The following is a 25,209-nucleotide window of genomic DNA, read 5'->3' on the forward strand; positions in this document are numbered from 1 at the left end:
CACTGGTCAAGAGCTGCCTGAACCAGCACGATAAACATCAACGAGCGAGATCTGTCCATCATGTACTGGTGGTTACAGCCATGTAGACCTAGAGTTTACGCCTTCAGATTTTATCAGAATGTTCCGCACAGGTGGACTGATAGCTATGTGAACAAATATGGAGACAGGAACATTTGAAATGTTTGTTTTAAGACATTTAGCTTTCCCGAGAGGTTTCATATCGTATGTACGTACTTATCTACGAAACAGAGATATTCGCACATAATTTCAGGGAAGGAAAACACAATTTGGCGGTTGCTACATTTATTGTTTTCTGAGATAGTTCCTTACTTCGCTCTGCTATGCTGGTTACATCCCATAGTTGCTACAAAGACATTAGCGGTCTCGTTGTTTTGGATGATGGCGAAGACTCAGTGAGTTAGTTTGTTGAATACGGATTGTCGTGTTACCACATTCTGCAGTGTCACCACTGCAGGTCATCGCCATCAAAACACAGTAAATAAGCCTGACAATCCCTAGTACAAAAGAAAGGAATAAACAACACATAAGCGCCAGCGCCCAGTGAAGACCGTCTCTCCAGGTCAGTGGCCCTGCCTTACCACCGCGGTCCCCTCTCCCCAAACAGGACCGATTCTTCCTCAGTCCGTTGTTTATCTCGATCCATGTCACTCCACAAACGTTATGCTGCTTGTGTCACGGACTATTTGTTCCTGTGTAGTTGACCGTACTAAAGACCCTCCACTTCTGTCATGTCAATAATAAGGCAGGGACAACTCCGGGACAGATTTAGCCGCCCGGCCTGTCATCGCTCAACTCTAAACAGCTGATGGACCCAGACGCGGGCACTTGTGTTGTCTAGCTGTATTTTAGGCTCGTCAGACTTGGAAGGAGGGATCATATGACATCGTCTATTCACGAATGGATACGACATGATACGTTTATGTGAATATTATCTAATGGAAATATCATTCATAATGTAACGGCGACTATGTACACTTTAGTAGAGTTTGGTCGTCGGTGGACAGACATAACTTAATGGTACCTTAAATCATTTCCACACTGAAGTGTACATCTTGCCTTTGAGAGAAGATTTATAACAGAGTTGAAGTGAAAAATATTAGGTTAATTCATGATAACAAATATCAACAAAAACGACATGGACCCACTTGAGCAGTAACCTACCAAAACTATCATTGGTAAATGTAGACAGAGAGGCCGGGCAAAGCAATCCATCAACGTTTGGGAATAATAGCAGAGAATAGATAAACTGTGAACAGACTGGAATTCCAACTTGGAATTGTGAGACATTGTACAACTTCAGTCTATTCACAGTTCATCTATTTGTTTCACCATTGCATACACTCAAATGAAAATTAAAAGGGCTACAATTTGAATGCCAAACACGTATACATCTGTGCTTGCTAGTAGAACAGGCAGCTTATTTACGGTACTATTAATTCAAAACTTGTAGAATCTCTTTTCGAATGAGCAAAATTGTCTTTTGAATGGCCAATTTTAAAATGGCCGACCGTCTTTGCGTCAAGCTTAGTCTTGCAGCCCTTCCTAAATGGATGGTGAGAAAATTCTGGCAGGCAAGGAACAACGTTAACCTTTATCAACACTATCTGTAATCCTAGTCTGCATGTCTATGATGGAGACACGATAGACGTAAAGTTCAAAGACACATTACCCTCTCTACCCCAGCAACCGCTAGAACATATGGCTCTCTTCAATTGTACCTGGAAGAGAAAGGATCGGGAAAGGCCAGACTTTTTGGAAGCTCTGTTCTTGGTAACATTGATATCTTTCTTTTGTCTGCAGTCAGTTCGACTGTGCATATGTGCTAAACATGTGTAGCAGATTTGTGGAGATTCACAGATTTGCACAAACATGAAACATCTAATTCTAGTACAGCAATGAAAATCGACAAATATTTCCACTTGTTCTTTTTATTTTTTCACGTGTTACGTGTACTTCAATAATTTCTGGCATTTGAAATGGTTAAAATAGTCTATGTTGGTCTTGGAGAGGAAACATAGGGAAAAGTTCCACGACCTCAAACTTTGCCAGATACTGTTAACCTTTCCGACAAACAAATTATAAGTGTTGTTCATCGATTATGCGAATAAGACTTTCATTTGCATGAATTATAGCATTGATCATATTCTCCACCCGATGAGTCTTATCTTAACAGAGAAAGCTATTCTTACATTTCCTCATAAGTTATGCAAATGACGTTCACATTCACTTATATATCAACTTCCAAATGTTGTATGAAATTCCCAGTTCCAGAAAAAGCTCCTAGGGGGCAGAAATTAACGTGCGTTACTTCTTCCCAAGTTACTATCTAAAATTCGTGACCCTAGCATGTCCAGATCACAAGATATCAAAACCGGTACCATACCAAGCCGCCTGGTGCCCTAAAATCTAATCATTTCGAGGTCTCATCAAGTTTCATGACAATCCACCTATAGCTTCTCGAGTTATCGTGCTAAACTACATAACGGTTACACACATACATACAGGCATAACATGGTACATGGGCTCATACGTTTGTGAAGATTAGTCGCCCAGGTTTATATAATATATCAATAAAAGGGTGTTTCAAACTTTACCAGTGAAGAAAAGAAGACGAAGAGTGTCGGACAGACACTTGATACGTCTGGTAATAAATCCTCAAATCCAGTGGTAAAGTTTGAAACACCGTCATTTATTGATGTATGGCCTCCTTACATACATACATACATACATACAAACGCTACCAAAGACATATCCTTCTGTCGAAGGGCATAACAATGCACAGTACTTCCATTCCTAGTGCATGGACTGAAATATAATTACACTACACACCCTCAACGCTATCTGTAAGGAAAGTAGCAAATTTAGTTGAAAGGATTAGACAATTCATAGCAATATTTAACCTGCACAAGGAACGTTTAAGCCTCTTGACCTACCTGAACAAATATTGTTGTATTGCTGCCAGGTTACGCAATGACTGATCAGGCCACTGCGGTACGTACACAGACATGGCCGCACTCAGCAGCGCTCCCTATTTGCTCACTGCTGCCTTGCAGTTTGGTTTGCACTTGACGTAAAGCGAGTTAAGAAGACTAGATGAAAAGGAAGTTGATGAGAATTGTCTCTTTTCTTTTCAAGAAGCTTAAACGTTAAAAAGCTCTTGGGCTTTCCATTAATTTTACGAATGGATTATCCAGTTATTTCTCTACAATGCCCCTTATTTAACAGTTTGAACTTTCAACGTTAAATATAGTTTTAGTAAAAAAATGAAAATCACAGAATATCATTTTGCATTTCGAATTCTGTGACGTTCAAGCGCTTTATACAACTGACTTCAAAAGTCTTGTTGAGTACATGTCGGTCTGTACCATCTAACGTAAGTTACACAACACACGCTAGTCTACGTATATACTTCAAACTAGTTTCCATTCCGTATGTACACAAACGTAACTCCCACTTGTGTTATTTCATGTTTTATATGAACCTCCGCAACATTAATTTGCATTAGCCTCATCATGGCCTCATCATCCCGACCAGGCAAAAGATTAGAGCATACCATTTTAATAGGGGGGTGGGCTCTTGGCCACTTTGAACAAAAATTGCACTTGGTGCTTCTGTGCTATCATCATAGTTCGTTTTGAATACAGTAGAGAAGATTGGATTGTTGTACCAGGTATAGGATTAAGGGTTTCTATTTGGTCTCATTTCTGGTGTATGTGGGTATATGTGGAAATATATGTGAAACACACACCATTCCGTATCTCGCATTTTGTGCCGTTCCGTGTTTTCCAGTAACCCTGCGCAGCTGTGCGTTTGACTCACGCATGGGAAAACATGGCGGCCGCTCCGTTGTTGCTGTTTATGGAAACTTGAACACCCGCACCCTGCCTAAAAATAGCTCCCACCCCCACCAGTTGTACCGTCATGAAAGCTGCATTTCTCCTCCCCTCACCAGGGACAGTCGGGCGACGTTTGTCGGGATAAATGTCACAGAAACGGTGACGGGAAAACGTCGCATGTAGCGGGTCTGCAGCGATCGTCTGACACTTCCTGCACGTTTTCTGTCGTCTGCAGAGTTCTGTGTTTTTCCCGCAAATTGTCGTCTGCTGTGGGAAGGACGGCGTTGGATCGAGCCACGCGGCTCCCGGAGGACTGCTGTACTGATGATCATGACGGTAGAGAGAACTGAGAACGCTGCGGCTGTGGAGCAGCCGGGACAGGCCGGGGCCCAGGGGCACGCTTCGCCCGGGCACGGGGTCCAGCAGCCCCGCCAACCGCATCGCGAGGCAGCACCGGCCCACCAACAACATCAGCACCAAGCAGCGGCCAACGCGCAGCCAAAACTGCAGACGGTAAACTTTGATGTCTCACCATCTTTGCAACACATTTATTTTGCTTCAGGAAACGCTAATCTCTTTAGGAGGCAACTATTTGTTTCTAAAAATTATGTTGCTGAGGTGGAGGGGGGCGAGGTTATGCACTCATATGTCCTCGGTATTGACCTCGAACATACGTATTATGATTAGCCTTGACGACTAAGGGGGCTCTTTATATACAGCAAATATATAAAAGAGTCGCTACGTCCAGTATTATGATGTGCTTCATATACACAATATAACATGCTACATTAGTTTTAATACGATGAACAAAAAGAAAAATTCTACAGTAAAGTGTCTATTAAAAAGTAAGGTAACATGATTTCTCTGAATGGTAGATATTGTGGAAATTTATCACAACGTCATTAGAAACAAACTCAATGGTGTTTAGTGAGCTTTTATTAGACACAAGTACTTGACCCTTGGACAACTTTTGAGGACTCTGCAAACACAGTCACTGACTGTAGAAATTACACAACATCAACATGTTACCTACTTTGAGTGCCCTTCAAATGTTTGATAAGTAACAAAAAATTACAATACTGTTTATTTCTTTCAGTACATGTACTTCTGATTGTAGATAATTCAGATGTTACATGGATGTTAAATCATATCATTGCATAGCTGTCAGTTAATACCTGAGTGATAAGCAATATGCAGCAAGAAATGTCCAGAGGGGGTAAATGTCTGTCAGGAATTTAGAGTCACGTTGCTCAAAATCCATTCATTCATGGAAGATATGATTCTAATAAAATTGCTAAGGTCAGAAGATATTATAAGAATTTATTGCATTGACCATTGCATTAATTTTCTAAAACAGAGCTAGTCACAATGCTAGCACCCGCCTTGACCATTGTGATTGAACGCCATCCCTGCAGCATCTTTAGTTGTTTTTATGTGTACAGAATAAAAAGTTGTGTTTTCTTTTCAGAATGAGATGATTCTACAGCAGCTTAGAGAGATCACAGGTGTGGAGGATGTCCGAGCCCCTGGACCATGCCTACCAGGTACTGTCACTGCTCATTGTCTAAACAGGACGGTTCAGGAAGAATTCTTCAAGACGTTTTGAGCAGTCAATCAGTCATGACAAGTCAGATGCCAGCAGATTTAAGTTTACTGCTATATTAGGGCGAGGCACTCAGTTTGGTCCTAATTACTTCTGATAGGTGGAAATGTTGGGTCATGTTTAGGCATTCCATGTAGGTAAAAGTTTAACACCAGTCTGCTTACAGTTTGAAAGGGAGGGCTGAGTACATTTTCAGATTGGAATCATTAATCCAGAAATTTCTGGTATTTGTGATTTATCTAAATGAAGAAAGGGTGATGCAGGATTTGGGAATGTATCAGAAGTTATCATTGAAATGTATGGCAAGAATTTTTCAAATTCTTCCTTGTGTCATTGTACTCTATATCTTAATTGTTTATGTCCACCTGTGAAATGTATCTTTACCTCCCTCTTTATGTGCCTTGTTGATTTAACCAATGAATCATTTTTACCAGGAAATGATAAAGAAAGTGGACCTGTTAGGCATTTCTTATTGGTATTAAAGGAATGATTTGTGGATTATAAAAAATCAAACTTTCCTCATGTTTGTTCCCCAGGCTGGCAAAGGTGACCTTGCAGAGGTTGTGTCCATCCTGACCAATCAGAACGTGTCTCTAGTGACCAACCGGAACGATGAAGTTGTGCAGGTACAAGTTCAGGTATGTATCTTGATTGGTCACTCATTTTTAGTTTACTACCTTGATGAATAATTTCATTCTCAATGGTTTGTATGTTGCTTGGTAATCGGAATAGGATTTTATGACTTTTGCCTAGGCTTTACCATAGGGAAAATGTGATGACAGTTTTGACTCCCAGGCAGGTTCCATTTAAACTGCAGTAGTTGTATGTATTACAAACTACTCATTTCAGTAACATTAGTTGCCATTTGTGGAGAGGATGTAGGACTCGGGAGCTAAAATAGTTTTGTAACCAGGCTAGCAAATGAGATGTCACAGTCGACCAATTGTCTACCACAGAGTGGGAAAGTGTTGAAATTGTCATGAAATGGTGCACATCATCAAGCCTTGCTGATTTTTTAAAAGTCTTCTATCTAACCTCATATCTACAGAGAATGTCATTTGTGAAACATATCAGTGAACAGGAAGGTTTTTGTGTCCACAGGTTCGTAATGCACAGCGCCCATCAGGGCAGGCAGGCAGGCCTGATGGCAGGGCAAACACACAGGAACCAGGTAATGGGACATGGTTGTCTAATTACTGTAGAAGATGTCGCACAGAACAGAAATGTGATCATTTTCAGTCAACTACACTGTAGCTTATGTTCAGATTTCATATAAAAGCCTCTCCACAAGTCCTGCATTGAAAATATTCCATGAGAAAACACTACTGTCAGTTACTTGGACCAGGGAACATGAAATGACATTGTTAGTTCATCAGTGAGTCTGTTGTCTGCAGCTGGGGTGATTGACCTGACAGCTGACACAGAAGACAAGGATCAGGAGGACCTTCAGCGGGCCATCGCCCTCAGTCTACAGGAGGCACAGACAGCCAACACTGCAAACAGGTTTGTTTGTTTGTTTCAAATTTCTTACATGCAATGTTCTGTCAAATGTCACATAACTAATTCCCTTACAGTATTACCCAGCCTGGCCCTCAAATGTACAGGAAAACAAAATTTGCACTTATGTATACAATTGCATAAAAGTGGGTTATTTGGGGTCATTTTCTTTATAATTAGTTGACCCACAAAACCCTTGGTTAAAGATCAAGTTGCAGAGTGACAACACAGAGTCATTCAATGCCAAGCCCAGAGTACTTGATACTACACACGTGTCCTGGATAGAAATTATCAAAGTATAGGCTGACACAAAATTCAACATTTTCTATAGTCTATATGGTGATGCTAAGTAAAGGGTAAGCTTAAGACTGACTGCGATCTAGTTATGATGTCAAAAGTACCACCAGACAGCCTTGGGATTTGGAGGTTTATGAATCAAGCCACTTAAACTGCAGATGATGTAGATAGGACCAGATGGAGGGATCTGTTTCAGTCAGGGTCTCCAGCAGTAACATATGAGAGATGGCATCCAGCTGCTCCAGTTTGTCATAACGCATCTATTTATGTCTTAACCTTGACACACATGTGCATGCAGTGATAAGTTTTCATTTTTACTGTAGCAGAACAATATGGTAGTCCAGGCTCCTGATATACATACTGTCAGATAATAACTCATGGGCAGGAGTTATATGCAGGGCTGTGGTATTAGATTAGATATAATGACCAGCAGCCTGTGAAGCTAGAAGAGAATGATCAGGGATGGACCATGATGTGTAGTGGGTGGATGAAGTTCAGTAGAATGAAAAACAACTCCCTGGTTTGAAAGGAAGAAATATGGTGTAGAAATTTATTATGAGAAAAGTCGAAAAAGACAGAAGAAGCTCTTGACTTGAAAGAAAACAGCAACATTGTCATCACCCTGCCTGATACTTTTCTGGTGAAATATAACTGATAATCCTTACCTCTGGTTGGTTGATGACAGACCCCAGGGTGAGTGCAGGCCCAAGAGGAGAAAAAGCAGCGTGTCGTGGGACAATGTACAGGAGACTCCTCGAGAACCAGGCTGGCCTGTCGGGCTGAAGAACGTGGGCAACACCTGCTGGTTCAGCGCTGTCATCCAGGTCAGCACAGACAGCAAGATTTCATGAAGTTTCCTGTCATTTTCCATAATAAGATTCATTTGAAGAAATAAATGGTGCACATGCAAAAATGATTCAAACATTGACAACAATGAATCTGATACATGAAGAACTGGAACAGACATAATTGAGATACAGTAAGTTATAAGTTGAAGCTATACTTTTCAGGTTTATGAACCCTTGACATCCATTCTATCATGTAGTTAAACGGGGTATACAACGGGGTCAAGTTTTTAACATTATGTCTTTCTGTTTTGTGTCCTAGTCTTTGTTTCACCTGCCTGTGTTCAGAGACTTAGTCCTGGGATTCCGCTTTTTCCCCAAGGACTGGCCAGCCAACAGCAGGGTAAGTACAAATCTGTAGTTCATGATAAAACATCTATTTTATCACTACACTGTCAGTACTAGATTTCAACATCTCATCACAAGGAATGTCACAGAGAAATTTTCTCTAGCAGGACAAAGAAGTTAAGTGCTCTTGTAACAATTGTTACACCAATACGTACTCTCACATGCATGATAAATCCTGGTCTACGTGAGGAATCAAATTTTCAACAACCACTGTCGCCTTCATCAGGATAATTAATGACCAATCACTTCCAAACCTACTAATTATGTGCAGACACATTTATTAAATGTTTGTAAGATAAAGGTTACAGATGTTGTTCTACATCAAGAGACAAGAAGTGAGTTTTGACTGTTCTGTTGACTTCCTTTTCTTGATTATAGGAGAGCCTGGTGCTGCACTTCATGCAGGAGCTGCGCTGTCTGTTTGCCCGCATGCAGGGCTCCAACAGGAAGTACATCGACCCCACCTGTGTGGTGAAGAGCCTACGGGAACTTATCCCCTTCAGGGCAGGGGAGACACAGCAGGTAGGGTTATGTACTCTTCTTATGCTCCTCTTTTGAATGTAGCTTGGTTAGTTTACTCTTATATTATTATAATGTACAAAGCTAAAATGTCATGATGGTGATAGCAATGAAAATGATTGTTCTGTGTGCGTGCAGGATGTGAGTGAGTTCACCCATAAGTTGTTGGACCTGTTGGAGGAAGCTTTCATCATCGTACAGCGCAGACAGAGCACACAGCCCGGCAGCTCAGCCAGCGCCAACACTTCTGAGAATGGAGGTGACAAGAAGAGTAACCCCATGTTAGACCTGTTCTATGGTCGGATCCAGGCAGAAGGCATGCATGCTGGTAAGTCTGTAACTAGTGTTGTTTTACTGTACTTGTGTACCATTTCTCATGTAAGTTCTGTGTCATCTACTGGCTTTTAATCTCAATGGGGTGGAGGAGTTACAGGAGGGGTGTAGCCGAGGCTTTTACGTTAAGAAAGATCATGAATTTAAGTTGAAGGGCAGTATTCATTTTCTACTAAGGAGTTTGTTAGTAGTTGACACCTTACAGCCAGCACAGATAGATGTGGTGATGTTTCAGGTAAGATGTTCACCAACCAGCAGACAGTGGGGCAGTACACGCTGCAGGTGAACGGCTTCAAGGACCTGCACGAGAGTCTAGAGGGCGCTACTGCACAGGGGGAGATTGAGACAGGCCACGAGGAGGGGGCCACCAAGTCTGGACTAGGAGGTAGCAGTGGTTATCATGTCGGTCGCTGTAACAGTTTGTTGAATACCTTACAGTTTTGTCAGGCATTTTCCAAGCCCCTTGAAAGATATAAAGATTCATTCTTAATACAACAAACAAACAAACAAACAACAGTGATATGCTTTACCAGACTGAGTGTAGTATACTTCATTTTTCAAGAGTATGACTTAAAACTATGGTAGATATTAGTAGATGCTTTTTGCTTTGTAAATCCATTGTCTTCTCTCTATTCACGACTCTGACATTCTGTCTTCTCCCATTTTCATTGTCTTCTGCCAGTTCCTTTCACTTTTTACTAATCCCTTCTGTTCATCTACCTTGTTTTCATTCTTCCATTCCTTTTTCTGTCGCTGTTTAGTCGAGTTCTGGCAACTGTTGGCAAGAGGTACAGTATTCTGCTTTCCTCCACAGAAATGTCTCTAATACTCAATTACTTATCGCAATGAAGGAAGACAGTCACTCGCTGACAATGTTTTATAGTCAGATATGTACCCGCATTTTCCCAATTTCGTCCATCCATCTGCACCATCATAGCAGCACATACAGGAGCCATGATATAAAACCCTTTATTTGCCCCTAATGTATTACATGTTCTCCTGGCTTCTTGCCAGGTAACACAGGGCCAGGCCATTAGCTATTTGTTACATGTGTCATAGCGAGTAGCAGTGACGTAAAATGCAATATTAAATGTACCAAACTTACATTATGAAAGCACAAGTATATAAGATGAAAGCTCAATATTTTAAAAACATCCAACATAGTTGAAACCACTTCATAATGTGAATGTAAATGTAAATAGTCTGATTCACAGTATGTAAAAATTAAGAATTACCTTACAACTACTCTTATGTGTCCCTTCTTGAAATGTATTTTGAGTCTTCTTTCTTTGCTGCATGCACAGCTTGTAAAGACCTTCATGTACTGTACAAATGGCACTCACATGCATTTGTATGCAAAACAGATAGGTGGGTGGGATGGGATGTGGCTGGGAAGACTATAAAAGCCTGGGGCTTCAGTTCTTTGGAGAAAAATTGGGACATATGCCAAGATACAGTAAAACATGTCTCACTGACTGTTCCCAGATAATGTACAGTGAATATGTTTTAGTCCAGCTCATTCAATTTTTTTTTATATGCACTGCACTCCATTCTGAGAAATTATTGAAGAAGAATGCAAAAGTCATGTATGTCAACAATATGTATCAGTAGAGCTTTTTCCAAAACCCACACTTGACTGTGTCTGATGACTGTTTGTGTTTTCTTGCAGCATTGGTTCACACATCTACCACCAGTGTTGACCTTTGAACTGTCCAGATTTGAGTTCAACCAAAAGTTAGGCAAAGCAGAAAAGATTCACCACAAGTTGGAATTTCCCAAGTTTTTGTACATGGACAGGTAAGAGGCATGATCTTTGCTTTCATTCAGTTTAAGGTGAAAAGGATATTCATTGTACAATGCTTTTGATCAGCTTAAAACATGAAGGAATACACTGTGCCCTTAAAACTGGATGATTTCTTTACTCCTTGAAGTGAACACAGTTTGAAATTATCTCTTGCTGTTTTATTACAGATATCTTGTAAAAAATAAGGAGCTGACTAGACTGAAGAGAGAAGAAATGAAAAGTATGAAGGAAGAAATGGATACGCTACAAGCCAAATTGGACAGGTATGATACCAGTATTCTCCACCAGTCGTAAACTTTACACTCTAAGAATGCATGTATCCTGGTCCTGTAGATTTATACATCTTATCTATCTATCTATAGATGCAGCTTATGTATAGATGCAGCTTCGACAGAATGTTTTGTAAAATCATTCATAATTATATATCACTTAGATATGACAAGAAACAAGTTACACTGCTCTTACTGGCCATTATTTTTAGTAATCCTCCTTGTATGGTTGAGTGGGTGGTGATGATACATGTACACTATGTTAAATGGCTGTTGTGCAGATGTGAAAAGAAACTTGATTTTTCTCCCAGTTTCCTGAACTACGGGTCTGGCTACAAACGTCTGCCCTTGCCTGACATTCTGAAGTACACGCTGGAGTTTGCTGAGAAGAGCACAGTTCAGGTGACAGACGGCCAAGTCCAGAGGAGCAACGGCAGTGGCAGCAGTAAGGCAGCTAACGGGAACGGCCATAATGGGTAAACAGGAATATTCAATGACAGTTGTTAAAATTGCATTGTGTATGATATATTCTTGGCAACCCAGGAAAGTTCTTCAAGATTAAATTTGTCCATTGTTGTGACTCAAAGACAATATTTAGCTGAAAACCTATAGCCCTTATTTAAAGACCTGGGCTGGTGGCAAGTTCTGTAGTGTTAGTAATTTAGTCTCCTGAATCTCCAAACTGTAGAAATTAGTTATGTCCCCAGACTGAGTGAATGTTACAAGATTGTATTTAATTTGTTTCAATTTTTTAAAAGCAGTGAGAAGAAGACTACAGATGAAGAGGACGGAAGTTCTGATGACTTTGAGGTGATCTCAGCAGTGCATTCAGCAGACAGCTTGGCCTGCTTGTCCAAGAAGACGTTAGATGCAGTGGCAACCAAGAAAGCTGCGCCTGTGCCCACCTCTGAGGAGATGGCCATCCCCAGTAAAGTTCACATTCCCTGTCCACACCACGTCACTAAGGAGGTGAGTTACATTTGTCATAACCGCTGTATGATTTTGAATTAGCAGAATTTTCCAGCAGGCGTGGACAGAGTCAATTGCAGACAAGGATCAAAGACAGCCTTTTCTGTAACAAGACAACTGGATTTTGTATGACACATGCACCACTATCCCAAGATTGCCCTGTCATCTTCACTAATTCTACAGAATAACAAGCTGACATCATGACACAAGTAGGTTTTGCTGAGATCAGGTCGCTGTCTGTATCTGTACCCTTGATTGTATTTCAAGCGAAGTTCCCATCTCCCCTTGCTGCAGGAGCTTGCTGTTCTGCAGACCTGCTTACGACGTTGGAGACATGAAGCAGAGAAGGAAGTTAAAGGTGGGGAAATGTTACAACTGTTGCCCAGTAAACCACACCTAAAGATGGGTGTGGTTTAACTGGAGTAACTATAATTTATCAATTCTTGTGCACAACCATATCTTTATTCATTGAAACCCTTGTTGAAATTCTTTGAATTCATGTTGTTGTGCTTTCTCTTGCAGGATTGCAAGATAGAATTTTATACTTACAGGCCAAGATTGAAAACTTGTATGAGGATAATTCATTAAAACAGGTAGGCTTTGCTTTGACTCATTGCCTTACTTAATGTAATTTTGATAACAATATTTAGAAATCCATGTCGCTAATTATAGGTGCATCTAATCATCTCAGACAATTGTCTTTCATTATCTGTCACTTCGCTAACTACCTATACTATATAATTGTTTTGCCCTTATACAAATTATTTCTGTCCTTGCCAACAGGTGCCTTACCAGTTACATGCAGTACTAGTCCACGAGGGGCAGGCGTCTGCCGGCCACTACTGGGCGTATGTGCGAGATCACACGCAGAATCGCTGGCTGAAGTTCAACGACGTAACGGTCACAGGAATGTCGTGGGGGGAACTACTGAGAGAGTCAGAGGGGGGGTACCACCATGCCAGTGCCTACTGCCTTATGTACATAGACATCACCAGGAAAGATCTGGTGGAAGGTACGTTGTATGAGATCAGTTTGTGTAATATTGTGTACAACTGCAAGGTGATCTACTGATTATATGCTACAAAACAAAGAAGGCAGAGATGACATATTTTATCCCATTATCCATACTGCTTTGCAACTCTTTCACTCTTACAGACAGCACTGATGATATATGGCAATGCTGCACTGTGTACACAGTCTTCAGAATTGTAGAAATACAAATAAACACAGAGTACATGTAAATACACACACACACACACTCACACACACGTACAAGCCAAGATCTTTGCTCCAATGGGGTTAACTAATGAACCCTACATGTCCATTATTCTCAGTTAAACTGCAGTGGAGCCAGTATGATGAGCTGAAGTTGATGGTTCTTGCGGAAAACGAGAGATTTATTGCTCAGCAGCGTGACCTCGAGAGCAAACAGAGAAGAACGATGGTTGTTAGGGAAGAAGACCCACCCGCCAACCATGGCAGGGGACAGGGCACCACTTCTGAAAGTTCCTCTGGGGAAGTCGCCGACCAACCAATACAAGGTATGTGCTTACATAATTGTTAAAAGCTTTCATCATGGTTTAAGTAAATGCAAGTACTAGTAGTTTGGTGGCCTGTAACACTTTTGGTGGCCGTGTCTATTTCCTGCTCTGTTGATAAATGGCTCACAGCATCCTTTCACAACAATCCTCTTGTAGTATGTTGTTTGAAGTGTTCCTGTTTGCACACAGGGCAGGAGCACCGTGTTGATGTCCAGCGCAAACAGCCTCCCCAGGTCAAACCTAAACCTGTGACTACAGAGACCCAGCAGGGAGTCAGACTAGGGAGGACCTCACAGCAGGTAACACAGGACAGGGGAGGTCTCAGGGCTCTGCATGTTCTATATGGTGATTTACTATGTATAGGTATTACATGTAGATGGGATTAGATTGTGTACAATGGTGCTGATTCTTGGTAAAATGTAGATTTTCAATGTACCATCTTTGATTTGTTCTTGAATGTATTATAGAATACCTTTTTTTGCATAATAAGTATTCTGTTCCTATGTACCCAGTCCACCCCCTTGGACCACAGTGGGCATGTCCTCCAGGCCACAATGAAGACGATCCTGGAAGTGTCCAATATCCAGGAACAACAGGGACCTGAGAAAGCCTTGATTAAGGTTGGTATTTTGAGACCACACCTAATTAATTTGTTACTTCTCAGATTCAAAGTAATGATGCTGGTCTGGAAGATTAACACGAAAACAGAGTCTAGGGATAAAGTATATACCAAGCTTGAAACATACATTTTCAGGAGTGAATATAGTCAGATGCATTTTTTTAGCCCTTTATTTATTTATTTACATCTTCTTGCTTAATTTTTTCCCAAAGATGGCAATAGGACTGACCATAGATTTAGTAAGTCTACATTATTTTGTGTTGACCATAAAGTTTTAAGGACCTGAACATGTCTTCTTAACATATTTCTGTCAAATGCCTTGATTTGCAGGCAGTTAACATTGAGTACCACCGTCTGCGCAGCCTGGTGGAGAAGGGCATCAGCAGACAGTATGACCCGCGGCTGGAGCACTGTGTGGTGTACCTCATCCTGAACGGGGCAGCCAGGGTCATCGTGGAGAGGACTCTGGTGGAGCAGTTTGCAGACAGGGGGTTGTCAGGGGACTCCAAGTAAGGCTCACAGTGTACTCATGACACTATGTCATATCCAAGGAGTCCGTATTAACTGAGCAAGAATCTCAGTTCACAGTACCACCTGGACTGTAGCCTAGATGTAACATAATGACATGACCAGTGGACTAATGCAGTTGCTTCTTCTCCGAGGATTAGAGAATTCTTTTGAGATTATAGATTAGCTTGACTAGTATGCCATTATTTTACCATGATGTTATTTCTATATTCTTCACAAACCACGCAATATACGAATGGAGGTTACCCAAAAGGTATGCTTGAAAACTCATTGGGTCGAATCCCTTGTAGACAAATAAGTACAAGTTAAATGTAATAATCCTGCTATGAAGACATAATTTTATTTATTCTCTATCTATATTTACTTTGTTCATGATGATTGACATTGTAGGTGAAAATTGTGCAAAACCATAGGTCAGTAAATGTGAAATGATATTGATCACTTACTACTCATAGATTAGTAGTGGTGGTGGGATAAAACATTTTGTCCCTCTGTTGTTTGCAGGTCTATTGAGATTATGAAGGTGGCTCAGTCCAAGCTGAAAATCATGCAGTTGAGTGAGGAGAACCTAAAAGCATATGAGGTAGGAGAAAGCACTTTGCTGTTGATTGTACTTTCCTGTTTCCTGTGACTTTCTTTGTTTGCTTGTTTCCTTTTGCCCATCAGCTCTGTTGATGTTTCAACAGGACTAAGTCTTTATTATATCAAGGCATCCTTGGGGCCTCTGATCAGGACTTTTAATGTCTTCTCAGTGTTCATACTCAGCCAGCAGTAAATACAATTTACATAACAAAATGTCCATTCCTGTCATACAATTTTTCTTTCTCAGAAATGGCATGCTGACTACGGACTTTTCCAGAAAACAGTGATGTTTTTGTTACGTGGCATAGAGTTCTTCCATCAAGAGAGGTGAGTGTCCATGTCTTAATTTTTGAGTAGCTTTGAAGAACTCACAAGATCTTTTCTCATTTTTGCAATTTTAGGGAGCCCATCTGAAAATAGAGCCAGCTTTTCAGGTCATCCTCAGATCACATTTATTCTCAGAAATGATGGTAAATTGGAATACCAACATAGAGTATGAGGGAGAAGTCTGACAGTTTCTGGCAGTGAATATAATCAGATTCTTCCCAAACCTCTTTTTCCATCTTGTCTTTTGCAATTGAAGTGTTCAAGTACTCGAGGGCACAATTTTGAGTAGCCCTATAGTCCAACTTGTACTGCTTGCATCCCCTACATTACTTGTAGTTCATTCCTGGCCCCACCTGACAGTCTAAGGTTCTTCCCTTCCAGGTTCCCGGAGGCCCTGACGTACCTGGTCCATGCCTGGACGTACAACCAGCAGCTACTGGGGGAGGGCAAGAACTACATCATGGCAGCTGACTCTTCCCTCATCACTCACTACAGGACACAGTGCCTTAAGGTACCCTTCCCCACATGCCTGATTCTGGTAACAATTGTAAAGAAAAGGGATCCTACCCACTATGCCACAATGAAGTAGGAGCTCTCAGAGATATAACAGCCCTTGCTTAATAAGAAACATGTCTTTGTCTAGAATTAGGATTTCAGATACATTGTTATATTTCTGGCTCCCCCAGTCCTTGTTTAACAGATGTTTGAAAGCAAAGGGATTCTTATTATGATTAAGACAAGCCCTGGACAGAAGAGAGTGGAAAGCAGTGGTGGCCCATATTATCAACAGATGAGAGTGGCAATGATGATGATTATGTAGAGTGCTTAAGTCCATGTTTTCCCCCAGTCCCTGAGCGAGCAGGCCTGCAGCCTGTTTGAGAGTGGAGACACAGAGAGCGTGGATGAAGGTCTGCAGCTGATGGTGGAGCTGGTGGTGCCATGCATGGCCCTGCTGCAGGAGCTGGGTGGCACTGACAGCGACCAGGCCATCGCTGAGGAGATCCGCAGTAACTGGTGCGACTACCTGGGACAGGACCTGCCGGGTGAGTTAGTCTCAACCTCACACCAGCTCTGCTCATGGGTTAGGTAAATATGAGCAGAACTAAAAATTATGGCCTATGCTAATGACAATGTACCCTAAATCTGTGTAGCTGGTTGTCAAATGTGCTCAAGGTATGACTGTGATGCAGACATGTGTCATCCTGACAGGAGTTCCAGATCCAGATAAGACTGAAACTTGTAGTCACAGCCTTGTGTTCTGTATCCTCTCTGCCCAGACTGGTGCCAGGAGAAGCTGCAGGATTTCCTGCCGCAGCTGTTGGACTGTTCGGGGGACCTGCAGCAGCTGCGGACTCCACCTGCGGTCTGGCCGTCACAGCACCTGGCAGAGTGGTTCAGTACTGTCATGCAGGCAGTGGTGCTGGCGGAACCAGACACTGTGGACTGAGACAGGCTGATCTACGCCACACCAGTGGATTACCTGGGTTCTTGGAATGTTCAATGTGAAGAATGAAGCAAGTGGACAACATGAAAACAGAATACTGGAAGGAAGACCCGAGTACTCAATCCCTGTAACTGTGTGGCACTTGAAAGCCAAGACCCAAGAACTTGAATCAGTGTAGACAGTGTAGATCTCTACTCTACCACATGTCAGTTTTAAAATGGACTGTAAAGAATAAGTTTAATTTGGGGGAATTGCAACCTTAAATTCTTGTTTCTAGTGAGCCAAACAACAACATCTTGTATATGTTCTCATTGCAAACTGACATTATATCATAACCATCTGAACAAAACCTGTATGGAGTATTAAATTATGTGTATAGCTATTGTTTCATAGTTATCTTTCCAAAATTGAATCCTGCAATGGACAGTATGACTTACCAGTACTGTTTTTGTTTTTTAAGAGGGTACGGGTATACAAATGCATGTAGGATACCAGTGGAGGGCTGGGTCTGCATTTGTGTGGTAGAATATATTCTCACCGAGAGATATGTGTTAATGTTAGATAGATCATGACAATGCAAGTGAAAAGGACAAGACTGCAATAGTTTGTTATTTCTAGTGCACATACAAGTGTACAGGCCAGTAAGATATATCTCTGTGCAAAATGTGACATTGTAGTTTTTATACAGAATACAAGTTGGAGGAATAAAAATTCACCATAGAGATATGTATCATGCTAGGCATTACCCATGCAATTTTCTATAAGACAGGGTATTCTGTAGTGCAAGGAAAGAAATATTTGATGATCTACAATATATCATCATTAATATGTGCCTTGTTCCCTAGAAGATTAATGTTCAGGACTAAAGCCAACCACTTTTACAAGTGATGCACCATTAACACTCATTGGAATCAGACATAAACAGTGATGATTAACTTTTATCATGCTAAGGCTTCCCTCTTGCATTTCATTTGTATGTACTGGTATGCTGGCATGTCTGGGTGTCAAAGGATAGAAAGGGAAACCTGTGGCAATCCCGGCAAGTATTATAATGTTATAAAGTCAACAACAGATACAATGATGTGTCTGTTGGGTGCCTACAGGCAAAAAAGGACAAGAATTCCATGACTTTGTACAGAGCAACCTGTTCTGCCTCTGTTGTTTAGAAGTAAGTGTAATCATTGCATTTTAGTTTGATTTGTCTGTTATAAGTGGTGTCATTTTTATCAGAAGACATTAAGTTATGGTGGCAAGTCTTCCAGTGATTATCATCAACAATGTACAAGAATGCAACACAATTTGCAAGAAAAGCACTAGGTTGTAAATTTTGTACTCCATTTGCTCCTGTGGATGCACAAGATATTACGATCAGTAGTTTCTTTATATCACTGGGCAGTTTTCTGAACCATGTGATCAGTCTCCTGTATCTCAGTTTTACTGTCCTGCAGTTACATATCAGTAAATATAGTATAACGTGACTGATGCCTTTCTTGTTCGAAATGCAAGAAGTCTTCCACAAGAGAGAATCTTTAGTTTGTGAAAAGAGCTGTATTGTCTTCATCAAAGTAGCAAAACAGATCTAGACTCATTGTAATTGTATGCGACTATTGATTCTAATTTAAAGACTGGAAAGTTCTATCATCCAAAGAAGGGAAGTGCTTACATTTTGAACCAGCAGAATAAGTAACCTTCAAAATAGAATATATTGTGGTTGTAACTTTATAACTTCAATCAGATCATGCAATTTTTCTTCTGCAATGCTGCATTTATGTAAACTTTGACTTTGTGAGATGTTTATTTGTTTATTTCATGTCATTTTCCTGACGCTATGTTTGGTATCTATCATTTTCTATTTCTCTCCATCCTCCTCTCATGTCCTTATTACAATGAGAACTCCCCTCATGTTAAGTTTGACACAATCATTTAGGAATGAGCCATATTCTGTATTTTCTTATTTAGTAGATTTTGTTATTGAATACTGTTGGTTGCACTTTATGTTATTTATTTTGTGTTTTATAGTTATATCTGTACAGATAGCTTGCCAGTAAGGCACTACTGAACTTACTGAGATTCAGAAATAAAACAGTCGTTACTCTTCTTGTTCATTTGAAGCTATAAATCGTTTGTTTTCATCAGTAAATGTTTGCTACGTTTTCTACTTGTGATAAACAATTTGCAATTGGGTAAATGCATCCCTTGTATACTGAGAGTTGTGATCTACCGACCTTAACCTCCAGTGACCTGTGATCGATCATCAACACGCTGCGTGTTGGCCACGTGGACAGGACAAAGTTCACCCGCTCAGAACCTCACGTGGACTTGGCGTGGTCTATACGACTTTGAAGTTCAAAAGTATACTAGTGCAAGAAAGGGGATTGGCAGATTGAGTGACTTACGAAAAGCAACTGTTGTCATAACAAAAAAGACAGAAAAGTAACCAGGACGGGACTTTCCATGAATATCTATCGATACCCTGTTTCTTTCTCTCTCTCTCTGGTCCAAGATGATTCGACTCTAGAAATGTCCCAATTGGGGTTGTCCTGTGTGCAAGCGGAGATTGGGACGGCTGTGCGGATGACGCAATGTTGTTTTCGCACAGGGCGGATTCAGCCGGTTGTTGACCGCCGCGGAGTTTGCGCTGAGTTCAGCGCTTCCACGTAGGTCAGGCTGAGCTGACTCAGTAAATATCGCCGAGTTAAACATTAGTGCACTCGGATGCTGCGATTGCATGCACACAAGGTTATCCAAAGCTTACCTAGTCACAACTAGGCCAACCTAGTCAGTCGCTAGATTCAAGTAGATTTAACGTAACGGCTCCGTCTTGCCGTGCGTCGCTGCTTAGAGACTACCGGGTCGCTTGCCTTACACGGTACCGTGTGAGCGTCCTTTCGCTGGGAGCTGTGCCTTTGTCTTGGACCATAGTACAACCTGATTACATCACTCATCAGCGTGTTGAGGTAAGTTGAGGGTCAGGGCAGTTCGCACCACGACTAGCAGCTAGTATCACGGTATCGGCCTTCACGCTGCCTGATGGTCAGTGGCGTCCTGGCCCAAGGCAGGTCAAAGAGTCCACAGCGCATTCTGATTTTCCCATCGGTATTGAGGACGGCATACTCAAGTACGGGAGGTCATACATGTAGGACAACCATCGCCTCAGGACGCCTTTGACTCAACAGGTGGTCACTGGACACGACTTCCAGTGTGATAAATAATTATTCATTAGCGTGACATCATGCATTATAGATAGATATATATTCAGCATATTTTAGATGGGCAATAGTTGGGCGAAAATGGTAGTCGCACAATTAGGATATCACTTTTTAATTGTTTTGTTACTTGTGTTTTATTGTCAATCATTATTAATAAACCTGATCTATGAGAAATTATAACGAATGTGACAGTTTCAAGTTGGGGCGAGTGCTTCTGTCATACCAGAGAAAAACTGCCCGGCTTGGCCTTGGTTTGTACAATCAAGAACGTTCAATCCTGGACACGTATTGGGCTGAATTATTAACTAACTTGCGATCCCGGGGTTAGGGGATGTATTTGCACAGGGGCAAACATTCTGTGGTTTCCCATTATAAACAGGCAGTCCGCTGCACTAGGGAAGTAGAATATATTCTAGACGTTCACTGACTGTGTAACACGTAAGGGACAACTTGGTGGTGATATCTTATGATATTATTTACACGGATTGAAATTGTATCACATTTTTTTGACTTAATGTTAATCTGGTAGCATATGTTGTCCTTTATCTCTGAAATCATGGTTTCCGTTTAATCTCCAAGCATATCTTGGAAAAAAAATTGAATAGATGTCTTTTCTTTCATACAGCCAGCTGGTGTTAAAACAAAACGACGACATCATGCCCCGGCTATCGCCCAGACGTGTGGTGACCGGCGTCACTCTCCTGATCGTCGCGTCCCTCGGAGTGTCACTGCTGTCTGGGGACGACTCCCAGGCGGCGCAGGTGTATGCCGCAAAACGGTCACATCCACGGGCTAGAGCTATGGACGTGATGAGAGGCAGAGAACAGGGGCACGTCATACAGAAGAGAAAAGCGCCCAAACAGCCAGATCCCCCAGCGGTAGACAGGAAACTTAATGCGGTCTTGCCTAAAAGAGAGGACGAAGAAAAGCAGAAGTCTCAAGACCATATCCCCAACACCGTTCACTTTTTCTGGTTAACGGATCAGGAGTTCGGCTTCCACCACTTACTCAGCGTGCTGAGTGCGCACAAGCTGTTAGAAGCGGAGAAAATCATGTTCCATACCGCGGCTAAACCAAAGGGGCGATGGTGGAAGGAAGCGGAGGCTATCTCCACGCTCAGTCTGGTTCCATGGGGCTCCGATGTCCCAGAGGAAGTGTCCCGGCAGATGGAGGTTCGCGCCCGGCTAGAGGCGCTCATGCAGCACGGCGGGATGTACCTCGGCACGGACACCATCGCCCTCCGCCCGTTCGGCGAGCTGCGTCGTCTCGACTGCGTCATGGGAAGAACTGGCGACGGTCTGAGCGACCAAGTCCTACTGGCTAGCCAAGACGCCAGTTTCTTGAAGACGTGGTACAAGACGCTCCTTCAGGGAAAGTTCAAGGAGGCGATCGAGGTAGCGGCGAAGCAGCCTGACCTCCTGCATGTGGAAGATACGAGGCTGACCAGACCGAGGTGGACCGATTGGTGGGACCTCTCCAACTTGTACCGCGAGGGGGAAACCGTGGACTTCTCCGACAGCTACGCCATCCAGCTCGCGTACGACCGCTACAACCTCGGCCACACGCCCGACAGCATCCTGACGTTAGACTCGACGTTCGGCAGGATAGCTCGGACAGTTTACCACGGCGCACCGGATCTAAAAAAGAGCGAGAAGAAGGTCGCCGAGCCGAACACAAACGCCGTCGTGCCAAACATCGTTCACTACCTGTGGTTCGGAGAGAAAGATTTTCAGCTCCATAACTTGATCAGCATGATGAGTGTACGGCAACAACTGAAGGCCCAGATCATGTTCCACACAGACGGAGAGCCGGAGGGCCGCTACTGGGCCGAAGCCAAGCTGATCGACGAGCTGACCGTCGTGGAACGCGCGGCGCCGAACGCGACTCTTGGTGAGACGGTGGAAGACGACATTCTGCAGATCTTACGCGAGGACGGAGGTATCTACCTGGACGCTGACGTCGTCGTCGTCAAACCTTTTGAGACCCTGATGAAGTATGACGTCACGATGGGCCGGTCCCCGCGCGGGCTCAGCTTCAGCACCATCATCGCTAAGAAGAAGGCCTACTTCATCCAGAAACTACAGAAGATGAGGAAGACTCAGTCTACGGAAAGCAGATGGGAAGAGCTGGCATTAGACGCAGCCGTGGACAGACCTGACCTAGTCCACCTGGAAGACAATGCTCTGTCTAGACCATGCCTTAGCGACTGGAAGGACCCGTCCCTTCTCTTTGTCGAGAACGACTCCGGCTGGTCCGATAACTTCGCCATCAAGCTGTTCTACGATCTGTACGCTCAGGGCCACAGTCAGTACGACATCGTCAACCTGCGCACGACGTTCGGGCAGATCGCGCGGTCCGTGTACTACGGCTCCCCTCGCCTCATCACGGACGGGTCGCAGCCGCACCTCTACCCCCGGGACGACTACGTGGTGCCAAACCTGGTCCACTACGTGTGGCTCACGTGTCACGACTTCCGCTTCCACCACCTACTCAGCGTGCTCAGCGCGCACCGCTACATCAAGCCTGACCACATCTACATCCACTCCGACTGCGCGCCCAGCGGACACAACTGGGATGTGGCAAAGGTACATGGTGGTTCTGTTAGCACGATAAAGTACGGAGACTTCCACATGGTCTCATACATTTCTTAAAAGATAGATAACTTTGAAAACAGAGAATAGTGAATCTAACATATTGGCATGATCTATGCATGTGATTGGGTACAGAAATCTACGTCCATATATAGCACGAGGTGAGCTCCTAAGCGCTTAACTTACTAGTATGTAAACTCATTTCAATCATGTATAATCGGTTTTGCGTGATTTCTAACATCTATTTCATTTGTGTGTATTAAGGAGAAAATCGGGGCGACCCTGGAGGTGGTTCCTGCCGTACAACCGGAAGAAATCTTCGGCAACCCCATCCACAACATCCCGCACAGGTCGGACATCACGCGCATGGAGGTCCTCATGAAGCAGGGCGGCATCTACCTGGACTGGGACGTCTTCGCCTTCAAGTCGTTTGACCCACTGCGAAGGTACGACTACGTCATGGGGAACGAGATTGCCGGACTGAACAACGGTGTCATCCTGTCCAAACCAAACGCAGAGTTCCTTAGAATTTGGTGAGTATCTGGAAATCAATCCTAGGTTAGCTAGGGATTTCCCAAATCTTTAATGTTCCCTTTTCAGTGAACAAGTATTGAACTTTTAAGTTAATCTTTTATAGCGATTACAACTACATGTACACATGTATTAGCAATTTCACAATGGTACTTGGTATGAAGCCCTGGCACCTCACAACCATTGTCTGGAAATATGTACAAGTAATCATATGCAACTAAAATGTATTTCACCAAAAGGTACGACAACTACAGACACTTTGATGATGGCAAGTGGAACTTCCACTCAGTGATGGAGCCGTGGCGGCTGGCCTACGAGCACCCCAACCTGATCCACATGGAGCTGACGAGCCTGTCCCGCCCTGACTGGACAGACTGGTGGGACATGAAGCGCATCTGGAACGAAGACGTGCTGGAGGACTGGTCCGAGGCGTACGCCATCCACTTCATCTACTCATACCACAACGAGGTGGGCATCCTTCAGCTTTACTACTGACAAGTTTCCTTTGTCTAACGTGTTTTGTAAAAAGCAAGTATTTTGTAAGCCAACAGTCAAGTATGGGGCATAGAGGATAAGGATTTTACTATTCAATAGAGAAAAGAAAGAATTCAACTGGTGAGGCAGGATGGGAATAATAGTGGACAGTCAAAACTGCAAATCTCTGATCAATGCTACATGTGTAGCATGTAAGTAAAAACTCAAATGGTACTGACGGAAAAAAATTTCTATTTTGTAAATTAATCAATACCAAAAGAGAGAACAATGAATGCAAGAAAATAATTGTATGGAGAAAATCTTTCTACGGTTAAAGATTCAATGTTTGTAACCTTCTTCCCTTCAGGAACACAACCCTGAGGATATCAAGAGGATGAGAGGAACCTTTGGAGAGATGGCCAGATGGGTTTACTACGGGCAGAAAGAGTTTATACAGGATTAATGACAGTCTAATTTAAAGAAAAAATTATGTTGTTTTCTTATGTGCCATATCGTAAAAAAATATTGAGAAAATGACATTTAAACAGCCTATAGAATAAGGATTTTGTCAATCTTTATTTAAGTTTGTGTTCAACAAATTTCTATGTGCAAAACAAAAAAGTATTACTGAAAATGACTATTATTTACCTGCCTGTCTCAATATGTAATTTGTTTCAGTTCATATCAATAAGATTCTTATTTGTTGCATTAACTATTATGGTTGTAACTTGTAAAATGTTGAGGACTACCGATACATTTATAGTTTATGGAATGTGGAAATGAATTTCTATGAACTCTATACCATATCTGAGAATTATTGAAAAATCAGATGATGTGGGGAAAAATCTGGTCAAAATGTTGCTGGTTTATTTACAAGTTTCTCAAATTAACAAAACATCACAGAAGAGATGACAAATGCAGTTAAGTAGTTCCTTGAGGTTAACTGAGGTCATTCCCCATCTATCAAAACNCCATACCTATCATATGGCTCACTGTATGTTACATATATACATTTTAGGACA

The 25,209-nt window shown here is 42.3% G+C and overlaps 2 protein-coding genes across 3 annotated transcripts; both read left to right on the forward strand.

Annotated features, from left to right (window-relative positions):
• The first annotated feature begins 3,805 nt into the window (after positions 1-3,805).
• LOC109470231 (ubiquitin carboxyl-terminal hydrolase 25-like) lies at positions 3,806-17,765 on the forward strand. Its single transcript, XM_019769077.1, has 26 exons — positions 3,806-4,370; positions 5,326-5,401; positions 5,997-6,098; positions 6,562-6,631; positions 6,855-6,963; positions 7,940-8,078; positions 8,362-8,442; positions 8,826-8,969; positions 9,105-9,294; positions 9,535-9,681; positions 10,967-11,096; positions 11,271-11,366; positions 11,684-11,848; positions 12,131-12,341; positions 12,636-12,699; positions 12,864-12,934; positions 13,125-13,353; positions 13,676-13,882; positions 14,072-14,181; positions 14,395-14,502; positions 14,832-15,010; positions 15,534-15,612; positions 15,859-15,938; positions 16,320-16,449; positions 16,786-16,981; positions 17,216-17,765. The coding sequence occupies exons 2-26, from the start codon at positions 5,372-5,374 to the stop codon at positions 17,383-17,385; spliced, it is 3,237 nt and encodes a 1,078-aa protein (XP_019624636.1). The 5' UTR covers positions 3,806-4,370; positions 5,326-5,371; the 3' UTR covers positions 17,386-17,765.
• A 2,223-nt stretch (positions 17,766-19,988) lies between these two features.
• LOC109470179 lies at positions 19,989-25,203 on the forward strand. 2 transcript variants are annotated; one of them, XM_019768985.1, is made up of 5 exons: positions 19,989-20,339; positions 21,217-23,176; positions 23,447-23,715; positions 23,953-24,181; positions 24,555-25,203. In XM_019768985.1, exons 2-5 carry the CDS (start codon positions 21,248-21,250, stop codon positions 24,648-24,650), a joined length of 2,523 nt encoding a protein of 840 aa, XP_019624544.1. In that variant the 5' UTR covers positions 19,989-20,339; positions 21,217-21,247; the 3' UTR covers positions 24,651-25,203. The 2 variants fall into 2 exon arrangements, with proteins under 2 accessions (XP_019624544.1, XP_019624545.1); XM_019768986.1 differs by lacking the exon at positions 19,989-20,339 and adding an exon at positions 20,346-20,558.
• The last annotated feature ends 6 nt before the right edge of the window (positions 25,204-25,209 follow it).

Source organism: Branchiostoma belcheri, unplaced genomic scaffold, assembly GCF_001625305.1.
Source record: "Branchiostoma belcheri isolate BF01 breed outbred unplaced genomic scaffold, Haploidv18h27 scaffold22, whole genome shotgun sequence".
Lineage (NCBI taxonomy): Eukaryota > Metazoa > Chordata > Leptocardii > Amphioxiformes > Branchiostomatidae > Branchiostoma > Branchiostoma belcheri.

Excerpts from the sequence above, each read along its gene's own strand:
- LOC109470231 (XM_019769077.1), top strand. The coding sequence starts at position 5,372 with ATGTCCGAGCCCCTGGACCATGCCTACCAG. Across the intron at positions 9,682-10,966 it reads GGCCACCAAGTCTGGACTAG|AGCATTGGTTCACACATCTA; the intron begins GAGGTAGCAGTG and ends GTGTTTTCTTGC. Across the intron at positions 16,982-17,215 it reads CCTGGGACAGGACCTGCCGG|ACTGGTGCCAGGAGAAGCTG; the intron begins GTGAGTTAGTCT and ends CTCTCTGCCCAG.
- LOC109470179 (XM_019768985.1), top strand. The coding sequence starts at position 21,248 with ATGCCCCGGCTATCGCCCAGACGTGTGGTGACCGGCGTCACTCTCCTG. Across the intron at positions 23,716-23,952 it reads GCAGAGTTCCTTAGAATTTG|GTACGACAACTACAGACACT; the intron begins GTGAGTATCTGG and ends TTTCACCAAAAG. Across the intron at positions 24,182-24,554 it reads TCTACTCATACCACAACGAG|GAACACAACCCTGAGGATAT; the intron begins GTGGGCATCCTT and ends TCTTCCCTTCAG.